We start from the raw sequence: 13081 nt of genomic DNA, 5'->3' as shown, positions 1-13081 counted from the left end.
ACAGGAATGGAACTACTGTGTTATATCAGAACAGACTGTACTGTCAAGTTGTAAAGTAGCACACTATACCAACTAGCACATTTCACCCCACCACATAATGAAAGGTTCTGGGAACTCTGTGGCAAAGCCCAGGACATTCAGATTTTGTGACCTAGGCATTCAGATTTTGTGCAAGTACCACATTAAATAAATAAGACCAGATGAAAGCTGTACAAGTGATTAGGCTTCTAACTAACTGAAGAAAATATGTTTGTAAAGTTTGCTTTATTCTCAATTGCTTTATTTTTATCATAGCTTGAGTTAGTGGAAACCCATTTACAGTGAGGATGCAGTTTTTAGAAATATGTACCAAATATTTGGACCCCAGCACCCTGTATTTCCCAGTTATAGCTACCCAGAGAAGGTAGATAGTAGAGCCAGTAGAGTTGATCATGTATGGATGGACAGACCGGGTAGAAACCATTAGGTTTTATGATTGTGGTCAATGTATTGTCAAATTTATTGAATCAAATTTCATAAACGTGCTATAGTGGAGCTTGAGTATTTGATCTCTTGCTTAATAGTCCAATACCACAACAATTAAATTACTATTCCCTTAATGACTTTGATATTTGTGCATAATCTTATACAGAACTAAAAGCTTATCTTGACCACAAAGATACACAGGATTGCTATACACTCGTGATTGGGTAGCTGAACCTGCTCAGTTAAATATCTGATTGTTTGTGCAGTTCTTTTAAATCCTAAATTCAATCCAGCCAAAGTTTCTGCTCTGATTACAATCTAGAGACATTGGCTCATATCCCATATTGGCTGAGTACAGAATTGATCAAAAAGACTGAAGGTGATCACTATTTAGGCACATTTGAGTGACTACTTGAAACTGGTTAGTGAAAAATCACTGCCCATTTCAAATCTCAGGTGAAAAAAAAAACAATTTACTTTCCAAATGCTAGAATATGGTTTGTTGCTAGTCTGATTATGTAGCTGAAAATGTGTTGCTGGAAGAGCGCAGCAGGTCAGGCAGCATCCAAGGAACATGAAATTTGACGTTTCGGGCATAAGCCCTTCATCAGGATTGCCCACAGGATGATAAACACATCCTATTCCTTAGATGCTGCCTGACCTGCTGCGATTTTCCAGCAACACATTTTCAGCTCTGATACTTCAGCATCTGCAGACCTCACTTTCTCCAATCTGATTATGTAGTCTGCTCTTGCACACAATGCAGTGACAATAGACTGCCTATTCCTTGTAGAAGCAGAGTCCTTCAGAGCATTTAAAGAACATCTCTTCACAAATAAGGCAGATAAATATTATTAAAACTAGTGGCCTTTATTCACTTAACTAACAGCCCATATTTGCAAACAAAATTTATTCAATGACTCCTGTTAATTGGCTTACTAAGTATCAGTTTATGTGCGTCATGTTTTTGACTATTTCAGTTTTGCTTCTTTTCCGTGCAGTCACTTAAAAACATTACTATAGCAGATTTAATGATGCATTGGTTTTGAACTGCCAAAAAACATTTCTGATTGAAGGGATGTTTGATCCCAACAGTGAAGTTTGATCTGGCAAGTCGATCAATAATCTATATTTTCCCTTTATCACCTAAATGAGACAATGCTTAATCTTCCAGCCAGCCTAAGGGCTTTCTCAGTTTGTGAGCTTGGCTTGCATGTACAAAATGGGTAACGAGGAAAGATTGTTTGGAGTTATTCTGGATGTGAGTTATTAAGGCTGTATTGTTGGCTTTTAGAATGTGCAAGTGACACTTTAAAACAGGTGTTCCACTAAGTACTGTTCTATGCATTCACTTGAAGGCAGAACAAAAAGGCATGGTACACATGTTTACCTGAATGAGACATCAACTGCCTATATCCATCCTTCAGCAATTTTATGTCCAGTGAAGCAATAACAAAGTTGTGCCATTTCCTGGAATCTATCCTGTAAACAACTTCTCTGCAAGATGTACTGTAGCAATTTGCCAGAGCTGATTCAACGACACTTGCCAAACACCCAACCTTTAACATCTGGAAGAAGAGCAGTAGATACATGGAAATATCACCATCTGCAGGTCACAAACCATATATGTCACAGTTCTTGCACTGAAACTGGGTCAAAATCCTGGAACCCCAACCCTCAAAGCACTGTGGGAATACCTGTGAGTTGCAGAGGTTCAAGGGGCCTCACCATTTGGCCTGTCAGTGATGGAAAACCATGCTAGGATTGCCAACAGTACTCTCAAACTACATGTTATGATCTTAGCTGATGGTACTATTGGACAAGTCAGATCTCAGAATGGAATCTTGGTGTTTGTATGTTTTTTTTTTAATTTTATTCCATCTAAATATAGAATGAAGCTTAGAAAAAGAGCAAAACAGCAAATCGTGTTTTCAACTCAATATAATAGAAAAACAGAAAATGATGTGGAAACTCAGCAGCTCTAGCAGCATCTGTGAAGAAAGAAACAGAAGTGACATTTTGAGTCCAATATTATTTTTCTTCCAAAGACTAGCTCTAGACTGAAATTTACCCAAAATCAGCCAATTGTCATTTATGAGGTTTCTTTCCATGATCTCTAGAAATTTCCACAAGCAATTCTTTATCATAAATCTCATTATTCGTGGATCATACCTCTGTGGTGTAATGCAATGAATCCCCAAACATGACCTGCATGGAAACCTGGTGTGGAGGATACTTCAGTGGCCATCAGTGGCCCCAGTGGAAGAAGGCATCGCCTTGCAGAACATCATGACGTGGCTATCTGACCACCACTAACAGAGTAGAGCATCATTGTTCTTCTGTAATTTACATTGCATTCCACGGTTCTCCTGCACCTTCACTTCATATAAACAACTATGCTTGAAAAATGTTGCAAGGCTGAATCACATCCACTGTAGGTTAATACTGATCCTGGCTTTAAGACAATGTTTATCATCCTGTGGGCAATCTTAGAGCAGGTGCCACAGAGACAACCACAACTTCTGTGTCTGCATCTTGTGTTGTCAATATCAAAAACAAAGCAGCTCTTCAGTAATACTTTTGCTCAGCAATTGCAGCACAAACAAATAACATCGAACCAGCATCTTCAGAATGTTGGAGCTTTGTGTCTGCATCAAAAGGCAAAGTGACAGAAATACTGTGAACATGTAAGTTCTGAATGAAGCATCAGTGTGCAAAAAATCTTCAGCATAGGCTGTGACCTTTAGGCACCAAGGGAGCGAGCACTAAGAAAGCAAGCTGAGAGCCCTGAGATGCACATTGCTCCAATCCATGTTCATTCCTGCACACACAAGGATCTGTCGGCAGTTTACACTGCAAGTTGTTGGTGTGCTGCAAGTTGTAGTACTGAAGTGGAGAACTGTACTCTAAATGAGTCCAAGATATGCCATGATAATGTGGTGAAGCTGGTGTATGTTCATTACCAACCTCCATGAAATAAGGGTGTGGGTAGGCACAGTGCATGGAGTGTTTCCTTACAGCACTTGGAAATGATGCCCAAGCTGGAGGCCCACAGGAGCAAGCAGTATGCTGGAGCTGCCTGGTATCCACTCAGATGTTCATTTGTGAATTACCACCATTTAGTTTCTCTCTGCCATATAGGGGAATAACAAATTGCCTAAAAATGAGGCAAGAGAATATAATAATGAAATGTTAATGCATGCAAATAGCCCATGCACTAATGAGATTCTCTTCTCATCATTGAAACCTTTGATGTAGAATTGAACTTTTTATCTCAACATCAAGGATCTCATTTTTTTGATCTTGCAGTATTTTACCACTAACTTGTCATAGCCCTAATAACTCAGATGCTGAGAAAATTCCACCCTTTCTTTCTGTCTCCACAAATGCTTCCAGACCTGCTGAGTTTCTCCAGCACTTTCTGTTTTTATTTCAGGTCTCCCTAACACCCACAGTTTTTTTTTACATTTATTATAGTTTTCAAATTATTTCCCAACATCAGTTGTAGAAATTCAAATCCAAACAAAGTATACCACTCTCCACCTTCCCTCTGGTCAAATTCGTATAGTTTTCCTTAACTGATTCCTGACAGTTTCTTTGCTGTGGACTGTAGAAACAAATCGGAGTTTTTTTTTCTAAATTTACCAACATGATCTGCCTGAAGTTGTCCACCATCTATAAGGCCCAAGTCAGGAGTTTGATGGAAAACTCCCCCCTTTCCTGGATGGGTGCAGCTCTAACAACACTCAAAAAGCTTGCTACCATCCACAAAAAAAACAGTCTGTTTGATTGGTGCCACTTCCACTTGCAAGTTCCCCTCCAAGCTACTCACCATCCTGATTTGGAAATATATTGCTCTTTCTTCAACATCACTGGGTCAAAATTCTGGAATTCCCTTCCTGAGGGTACTGTGGGTCAACTTACAGCACGTGAACTTTAGCTGTTCAAGAAGGCAAGCTCACCACCACCTTGTCCAGGGCAACTAGAGATGGGAAATAACAACAAGTAAGCACAAATTAGTACAAAGTGATGCCCTCAAACAGGGGCTATTGAAATGTCCAATTGGAAATTATTAAAGGTTTTATTGTCTATAGTGATGAAACACTTGACAGTCACTGATGCTTTCTCCCTGGTGAGACAGACTTGGGATGATATTGTGGCTTTGAGAGGTGTATTTTGTCCTGGGTTTTTGTTTTGAGCCAGAGGAACCAAGTTGTCTCCTCCAAGTCAATAAAGTAAACAGCTTGTGAGCCCTTCGGTTTAAAAAAAATTAGAACAATGGAAGCAGTATGGATAAGTGGAGTCAGGCTCCCACAGAAGCAGGGTTTTAGTTTAGCTTTCAGTTGAAGTGGTTTGGAAGTTGGCTGTTAAAGCTGTTGTACATCGCTTGGCCATTGTAGAAAAGCTGAAGTTCTTTGTCTGCCAGAATTTTTTATTAATGTTCTTTCCTCCCAGTACTGGAGAAGTATCACATGTGCGACAATCTAGTTCACTGAGTTTACTATTACCAAAGCTGTTTTAATGCGATAAGTTGCTGTTTAATAGTTAAATAATTTATTAGTCTGTTACATTTTCCAAATGAGTTAGTTACTCTAATTCTTGTGTTTTAACTGGGTTTATGAAACAAAGCAAAAGTGTGTTTTGGTTAAAGCAGATTTGTTTGACCAATCAAATTACATCTGGAACACAGCACCTTACGCTTGCCTTTAAATAAGACAAAATTTCATGCCTAGGCTATCTCCTCGATATATTTGAAGGGCGTTTGATATGGTCCATAACAGACTGAAGAGATTACTTTTGGAGGAGAGTAGGGCTGAATCCTAAAAATGGGAATTAGTAGTTTAAAGTTTTACAAGATTGCTTTGGGAATCACAAAGTCCTTGAAAAGAGCTTTCCCACAAGGATAGAAGGGAAGGGATATGTTGTACATGGTGCATTCTTGAGGGATAGACAATGATTCCATACATGCAGTACATTCCTACAGGCACAGGACCTATTTTAAGGAACCCTTTGATTGAGAAGTAAGCAAAAGTTATGTAATTCAGAAAGTTCCAATAAAGTAATTTAATGTTATCATGAACAGAACACAGACTACTATAGTTGCATTGGAAAAAAAACTAAATTTGAACACAAATGAGGTGAGACATCTAATGGTAAGGTCTTGGGGAGTGTTGCTGAACAAAGAGACCTTGGAATGCAGGTACATAGTTCGTTGAAAGTGGAGTCACAGATAGATAGGATAGTAAGGCGGCGTTTGGCATGTTTGCCTCTATTAGTCAGTGCGTTGAGTGTAGGAGTTGGAAAGATATGTTGCAGCTATAGAGGACATTAGTTAGGCCAAAGTTGGAATACTGCGTGCACTTCTGGTCTCCCTCCTGTTGGAAGAATGATATGAAAATTCAAAGGGTTCAGCAAAGATTAAAAGCAAGTTGCCAGGGTTTGAGCTATAGGGAAAGGCTAAGTAAGCTGGGGCTATTTTCTCTTGAGCATTGGAGGCTGAGAGGTGACCTTTTGGGGGTTTATAAAATCATGAGGAGCATGGATAGGGTATATAGATAAGGTTTATTCCCCACGGTGAGGGAGGCCAAAACTAGGGGGCATAAGTTTATGGTGAGAGGGGAAAGATTTAAAAGAGACCTGAGGAGCAACATTTTCATGCAAAGGTGGGGCATGTATGGAATGAGCTTCCAAAGGAAGTGGTGGAGGAGGGTACAATTACAACATTTAAAAGGCATCTGGATAGATACATAAATAGTAATCCTTTAGAAGGATATGAACCAAATACTGGCAAATGGAACTAGATTTATTTAGGATATCTTTGTCAGCGTGGACAAGTTGGACCGAAGGGTGTGTTCCTGTGCTGCACATCTGTATGATCTCTTCCACAACTCTGAGAACTCTGAAGCTTTCTTAATTATAATAACCTGCATGTTTCTAACCAAATTCTCTTGAATTGGAAATTTCACGACTAAACTTTTCTTCTGAGGCAACTGTTTTCCTGAGCTGACCTCTACTTCTGTAAGGAGAGACAGCTAAACTTATTTCTGAGCCCAGTCAGGTTTCCTCTAACCTACCCCAAAACATTTCAATCTTTAGTTTCTAAACTAAAATCAATCATTGATTATTTTGAATTGAAAGCAAGTTAATAACCTTCAATGTTTAGTCTAGCTGTCGTGAAAAGTTAACCGTAAAAACATTTTATTCCATTAACACTCCAGGAGTTTGTGTTCACCCTGCTGTTTGACACCGAATGGATGAGGTCACTGTTTAAGAAGAACTCTGACTTTTTATTAAAAAAGAACACTCACAAATGTAATCAACACCCATATGCCACTATTTTGAAATCCAAACACTAAAAATGTTATCTATAAATCACACTCCTGAATGAATTTTTGAAAGTCATTAATGAGCATGAAGTATGTAATTAAGCAGCACGCCTAATACTTTGAAAGATTCAAGAGTATAGTATAGCTACAGAATCTCCAAGATCATTTTTATTTGCTGCCTGACATACAAATTCATGATAAACTATGCAGAAATGCACAGACATGAATACTCCCAGGAATGCTGCTCGATTATGGCCACTGGCATAAATTAACTATAACCATCACGCTAACATTCTAACTGTTTGTATTCGGCTAGCAATGTTAACATGACAACCAAGTTCTAAACCTCCTCCAAGTAAATTTTATTCCTTCATGACTACCAATACAAGCTTCAGTCCCTTCCTGAAACTGTCAATCCATTCCATTAGGTGGACATATTTCTGCTGCTACGTTAGTCAAGTTAAGCAATGTTTAATTTCTCCTTTTTTAGTCCCAATAAGTCTTAACGGTACTTGAGAAACCTCTATGATGATTGAAGAGGTAATATATGTTCAGATGCTGATTGAAAAGTAACTCAAACCTGCATGGTATACTTCATGTTTTCTGATTGACTATATGCCTATGAGAATGAATAAACAGAAAGAGGAAATATCAGAAAAGGACAATATGAATGTTGAACATGAGTGAGATCTTTTGTTTAAATCTTACTCGCTCATTGCATTTTCTCATGGTCCATGATTTCTTCAAACATACTTCAAGGGAAGATTAGTTCTAAGATCTTCCTGAATTTTCTATTACAATTTGTTTACTAGTTTGTGTTGCCAATATTTTTAAGATATTGGAAATTTGAGGAATAGCTCCAATGACACCAAGTGCTAATGCAGTCAGATTTTATTAGAATCAGGAGAGAAAAAGGCCACTTGTCCCCTCAAGTTACCTCCACCATTTAATAAGATTGTAGCTGGTTTGATTATTCCATATTCTCACCTACTTCCAATAATCTGTCACCGTATTTCTATCAAGAATCTATCTATCTTTGCCTTAAAAATATTCCAAGTATCTGCTTCCACTGCCTTTTGAGGAAGCAGCAAGTTCCAAAAACTCAGCCTCTGTCAGAAGAAAATCTCTTCATGCCTGCCTCATCTGGGCATCCTCCTATTTTTGAACAGTCACCTTTATTGGAGGTTTGTTTTGTTGACTTACCTTTACAAATGTAAATGCAGCAAAAGTTCTAGTTTGAAGCTGAAGCTATAACAGTATCGGTTTGATGTGAAGTTTAGAAAGTGCTGTCGGGTTATCTGAGGACTTTGCAAGAGTTCTCATTCAAAACAGGACAGGTTCATAGAAAATATTTCCTCATACACGTACTTTGGCCCTGTACTTAGTAAACAAACATGTGGCTAATGTTACTTGGGGTAATTTGGATGGCTTGCAAACGTCATCTTAATATATCAATGATTTAAATAAGAAAGCTAAGTGTAATATCTCCAATTTGAAGTATTTCTGCATTCTCCTCACAGTACAACCTCCCATACAACCTGTGCCTTCTGCAATGTGATTTGAACAAGCTGAATAAGTAGGCAAATGCATAGCAGATGAAATAGAATGTTGATAAATATGAGGTTATCCACTTTGGTAGCAAAAACAGGAAGAAAGTTTATTATCTGAATTGTGATAGTTTGAGAAAGGGGGAGGTACAAAAGACTTGAGTGTGATTGTTCTCCAGTCTCTGAAAGTAAGCATGCAAGTGCAGCAGGCAATGAAGAAGGTAAATATTATGTGGCTTCATAGAAAGAGGATTTAAGTACAGGAGCAAAGGATGTCTTGCTGCAATTGTAAAGGGCCTTAATGAGAGCGTACCTGGAGCATTGTGGGCAGGTTTGCTTTGTATCTGAGGAAGAATGTTCTGACTATGCAGTAAGGGTTTACCAGACAGATTTCTGGGATGTTAGGAATGGCATTTGATGAGAGACTGGATCGTTTGACACTAAATTAATTGGAGTTTGGAAAATTAGGAGGGATTTCGAAGAAGCCTATGAAATTCTAACAGAACAATCGGGATAAACACAAAATAGATGCTCCTGAGGTCTGAAGAGTCCAGCGTCACAACCCAAGGATACAAGGTAGGCAATTTAAGAATGGGATGAGGTGAAATTTCTTCACCAGACTGGTGACCCTGTGGAATTCTCTTCCATGGAAAACAGTTGAGACCAAATCATTGAATATTTTTAAGAAGGAATTTGCTGTCATTCTTGTGGCTAATGGGATGAAAGAGTATGCAGAAATAGTGCAAACAGGAGTTCTTATTTGGGTGATCAGCCATAATCAAAGGGCCAATTGACCTACTCCTGCATCTGTTTTCTCTGTTTAATCAACTTCCTCCTGATCCAGCTTATTGTGCCCAATTTGGATGGATCTCTTCTGGAAGGTGTGCATTTCCGTGTCAAACAAGGCATCATTCCTTTAGTTCATTCTTTGAAGGAGCAGTTCCAGACCTGTGCCATTGAATACTGTGGTTCTTTGTCAGCAGCACACTATATTTTTATAAACAGTCCATACCTATTTTGAGCAGAAAGCTTTCAACAGACTTATAGCTTCAGTATCAGGATGTAAAATATGCAAAGCATTTTTTTCCACACCTAGCACAGTGTAATAATAGACTACTATTAAAGTCAACTTTAATGGTCTGATATAATACAGATTGAATATACAGTTTCCAGTAGGCATGAAGGCTCAGAGCAAACCTATTTTTCAGTTGAGTGGCATTAAGATGGCAATTTTATTTTGCAATCTCAAAATGAAGGGAAGTGAAAAGATCCTTACTAATCCATTATTATGTTAGAGTGAAAGTGTTGTGGTGGTGAGGATATCTTACTGTGCAACTATGTCTGACTTGGGTTGCATTATATCAACATTCCAAATGTAGATAAGTAAATGTAATGATTGAACTATCTTGGGACATTTTTTAAATGAAAATTCTGTGGAAAGGAGATGATGCAAATGTGGGTTTTTATTTAACTTAATATGGATGATACAGACTTAGAAAAACAAAGCCAGAAAGTCGTCTTTCGTTCATATAATTTTACAATTATTGTTATACTTGACTGACTAAATGTTTTTGATCAAAAACAACTTTATCTCCTAGTAAAATGTTTACAGAGGAAGTTCAAAGATTTAAAATTAATGAATATTTTGGGTTAAATGATCTGCCAATATCATGCTGCCCACATGCAAATATAAATATACTTTTTCCTAATAACGTTCCTTTTTACTCTTTATTTCAGAAGGCAGATGACCGAGAGAAACGCCAAGAAGCACACAGATTTCATTTCGATGCCATGTGAAATGCTGTGGTTTCTAAGAAACAAATGCCAAGTGTTAGATCTAAAATATAACTCCTAGCAAAAAAGATGACTGTTTAATGTTGAATTGTACATAGTCTAACTGCTTCCTGGATTTCTTTAGAGGTCCAATTTATGGTTTCTGGGCAGTGATTGCAAAATAACTTAAGCTGTATATTTTGGGGAGTTATGAACCACTGAAAAATAAATTATGTATTTCATTGTGTCACTGCATGCGTTTTCAAAAGTTTGTTTTCTAAACATGGTGAATCTTTCTGATGTTATTAATGTGGCTCATCAGCTGTGAAATGTCTAAAATAAATGGTCTCTGTGGGAAAATATGCTCAGTATTTCTGATTGGTAAAAATGAACCGTACTATGGTGTCTCAAGTTTCTATTAATTTAAAACAAATATTCCATTTCAAATTGTGCTTTAACCTACCATTATATGATTGTATTGTTTTAGGTGCGAGATAGCACAGTTATGAGACGAAATGTTTGTGGAATTCTGCTATTTAAATTCCTAGAGTGCAAACTAGTTTGTGACAAGACCGAGGTGCACAGTATGTACATGTAGCTGCATTGCTAAGAATTTTATTTTTAGCAGAATTTGGATGATCTGAGTGATAACAGTGGCTAACGCAGTATGATTTTAGGATGTGTTTGTATGTTCTTCAAAAAAAATTCTAAAAACTTCAGGGTGTTGATTTGCTTAAATAAAGTAGGCAATGAGAATGATATTTTGTTGACACACATTGCGAAGACCGAAGCCATTGTTTTGTGCCCTGGCTACTTGCAAGTTGGAAACAGACTTTTCACAACTTTGAAGTTCAATTTGACCAACAAAGTTACTTCACTCAGTGTTGAACTCAGTACATTTTCTACTGAAACATTTATCCATGCTTTAATCTTCATACTCAATTATAGCTATGCTTTCCATCTAAGTATAAAATTCTCATCCATATGTTGAAATCCTTCCATTGACTCTCCCCTCCCAATCCCTTTTTTTTCCTTTTAGCCCTGCAACCTTGCCAGAAAACTGTGTTTCTTCATTCAGACCTCTTGTGCATCCCTGATTTCTTTTTGTCCCATCATTGGACATCATGCCTAAGCCTAAAGCAGTGAAATTTTCTGCTTAAAACGTTATTCCCCTTCTCCTTTGACATACTACTTACGACCTATCTCATTCACCTAACTTTGGTCACTTGTTCTTCTGTCTCCTGCATGACGGTATCAATTTCTGCTTATTCATTCATAGAACATGAGTGTTACTGACAAGGCCAGTATTCATTGCCTAAGTCTAATCACCCTTGAGAAGCTGGTCCTGTGATATCTGAAACTACTCATAAATATGCTCCCAGAGTTTTCTTAGAAAGTTTAGGATTTGTTTAAAATGTAGTCAAGGCATGTAGGTGATGCTGGCTGGACCAATATTTATTGCCCATACTCAATTATCCAACTAAAGGTGGTAATGAGGTGCGTTCTTGAACCATTGCAGTCCATGGGAAATGGGTGCTGCTGGTAAGTAAATTCACAGATTTTAACCCAGCAACAGGGAAGGTATGGCAATATAGTTCCGCATTAGAATATGATGTAGCTTGGAGAGGAACTGAATAGTGCTGGTTCTCCCATGTATCTGCTGCTCTTGTCCTTACAGGTGGTTCATGGGTTTGGAAGGTGCTGCCTAACAAGCCTTGGTGAGTTATTTCAATGCAATTTTTATATTGTGCACACTGCTATCACTGTGCAATGGTGTTGGAATGAGTGAATATTGAAGATGTTAGATCGGGTACAAATCAAGCGAGTTGCTTTCTTCTGGATGGTGTCAAGTTTAAGTGTTTTTGGAGCTGCATCCATTCAGGCAAGTGCAGAGTATTCCAGACACTCTGATTTGTAAATGATGGACATGTTTTGAGGATGCAGGTGAATTAATCTCTACAGAATTCCCAACTTCTGACCTGATCTTGTAGGACTGTATGTGCCTTATCCAGTTCATTCCCAAGTCAACAGTAACCTCCTGGATGTTGATAGTGGAGATCCAGTGGTGGTAGTGCCATTGAATGTCAGGGTAATGATTGGTTCTAGTTGGAGGTGATCATTGCCTGGCATTTGTGTTTTTTTTTTCATTCATTTATGGGGCATGGAACATCTGTAGCCAAGCCAGTATTTATTGCCCATCTTTAATTGTCTCGTTGAGAATCAACCACACTGCTGTGGGTCTAGAGCCACATGTAGGTCACATGCTGTGAATGTCACTTATCAGCCAAAGCTAGAATATTGCTATGCTTAAACACAGACAGGAACTACAGCCATCCTACTTTGTGCTGGGTATGTTTTACCCAATTCCTGTTAACTCCAGTTCATGGAGTTCCCCAGTCACATGCTGCCTCAAAATCAAGAGCTTATCACCTTCACGTATCCTCTTTTGTCTGTACTTCAACCCAAACTATAATAGGGCCAGGAGCTGAGTGTACCTGGCAGAACCCAAACTAACCACAAATAAATGTATTATTGTTGACTGTGCAGCACAGTCAGTAACATCTGTCATTTTGTGAATTATATGACCGAATTATTGATAGAGTGCTAAATGGGCAGGTTATATTTGTTCAGCTTTTTGTGATGTGTCTGCTGTAGGAATATTGATGTTTGAGGTAAAGTTTTTTTCCAATTTATTGGTTCCCTTGCCATCGTCCACGCTAGTCTAGGAGCTACATCCTTTTAGGACTAAGCCAGCTCGACCAGCAGTGGTGCCGCCAACCCACTCTTGACACTAGACACTGAAATTCCTATCCAGATTATGTTCTGTGCCCTGGCCAGCCTTGATGCATCCTCCAAGTGTTGTTAAACATGGAGGTGAACTGATTCATTACTAGGGGTGGGGGTGGAGGGAGGCATGTAGTAAATAATCAGTCAAAGATTCCCTTGTCCATTTTATTTTGCCATGAGACT

At 38.4% G+C, this 13081-nt stretch overlaps 1 protein-coding gene across 1 annotated transcript in view; it reads left to right on the top strand.

The window, feature by feature from the left end:
• Positions 1 to 10471, top strand: part of itfg1 (integrin alpha FG-GAP repeat containing 1) — a 245573-nt gene extending 235102 nt beyond the window's left edge. The window contains exon 18 of the mRNA XM_060837695.1: positions 10076 to 10471. Within this exon, the coding sequence (XP_060693678.1) occupies positions 10076 to 10135 (60 nt within the window). The 3' untranslated portion in view covers positions 10136 to 10471. The remainder of the gene's footprint in view (positions 1 to 10075) is intronic.
• Positions 10472 to 13081: the final 2610 nt, after the last annotated feature.

The sequence above is a fragment of the Hemiscyllium ocellatum genome, chromosome 17, assembly GCF_020745735.1.
Source record: "Hemiscyllium ocellatum isolate sHemOce1 chromosome 17, sHemOce1.pat.X.cur, whole genome shotgun sequence".
NCBI classification, from domain to species: domain Eukaryota; kingdom Metazoa; phylum Chordata; class Chondrichthyes; order Orectolobiformes; family Hemiscylliidae; genus Hemiscyllium; species Hemiscyllium ocellatum.
The sequence above is the reverse complement of the archived record's forward strand: the minus strand, read 5'-3'. Positions and strand labels throughout refer to the sequence as shown.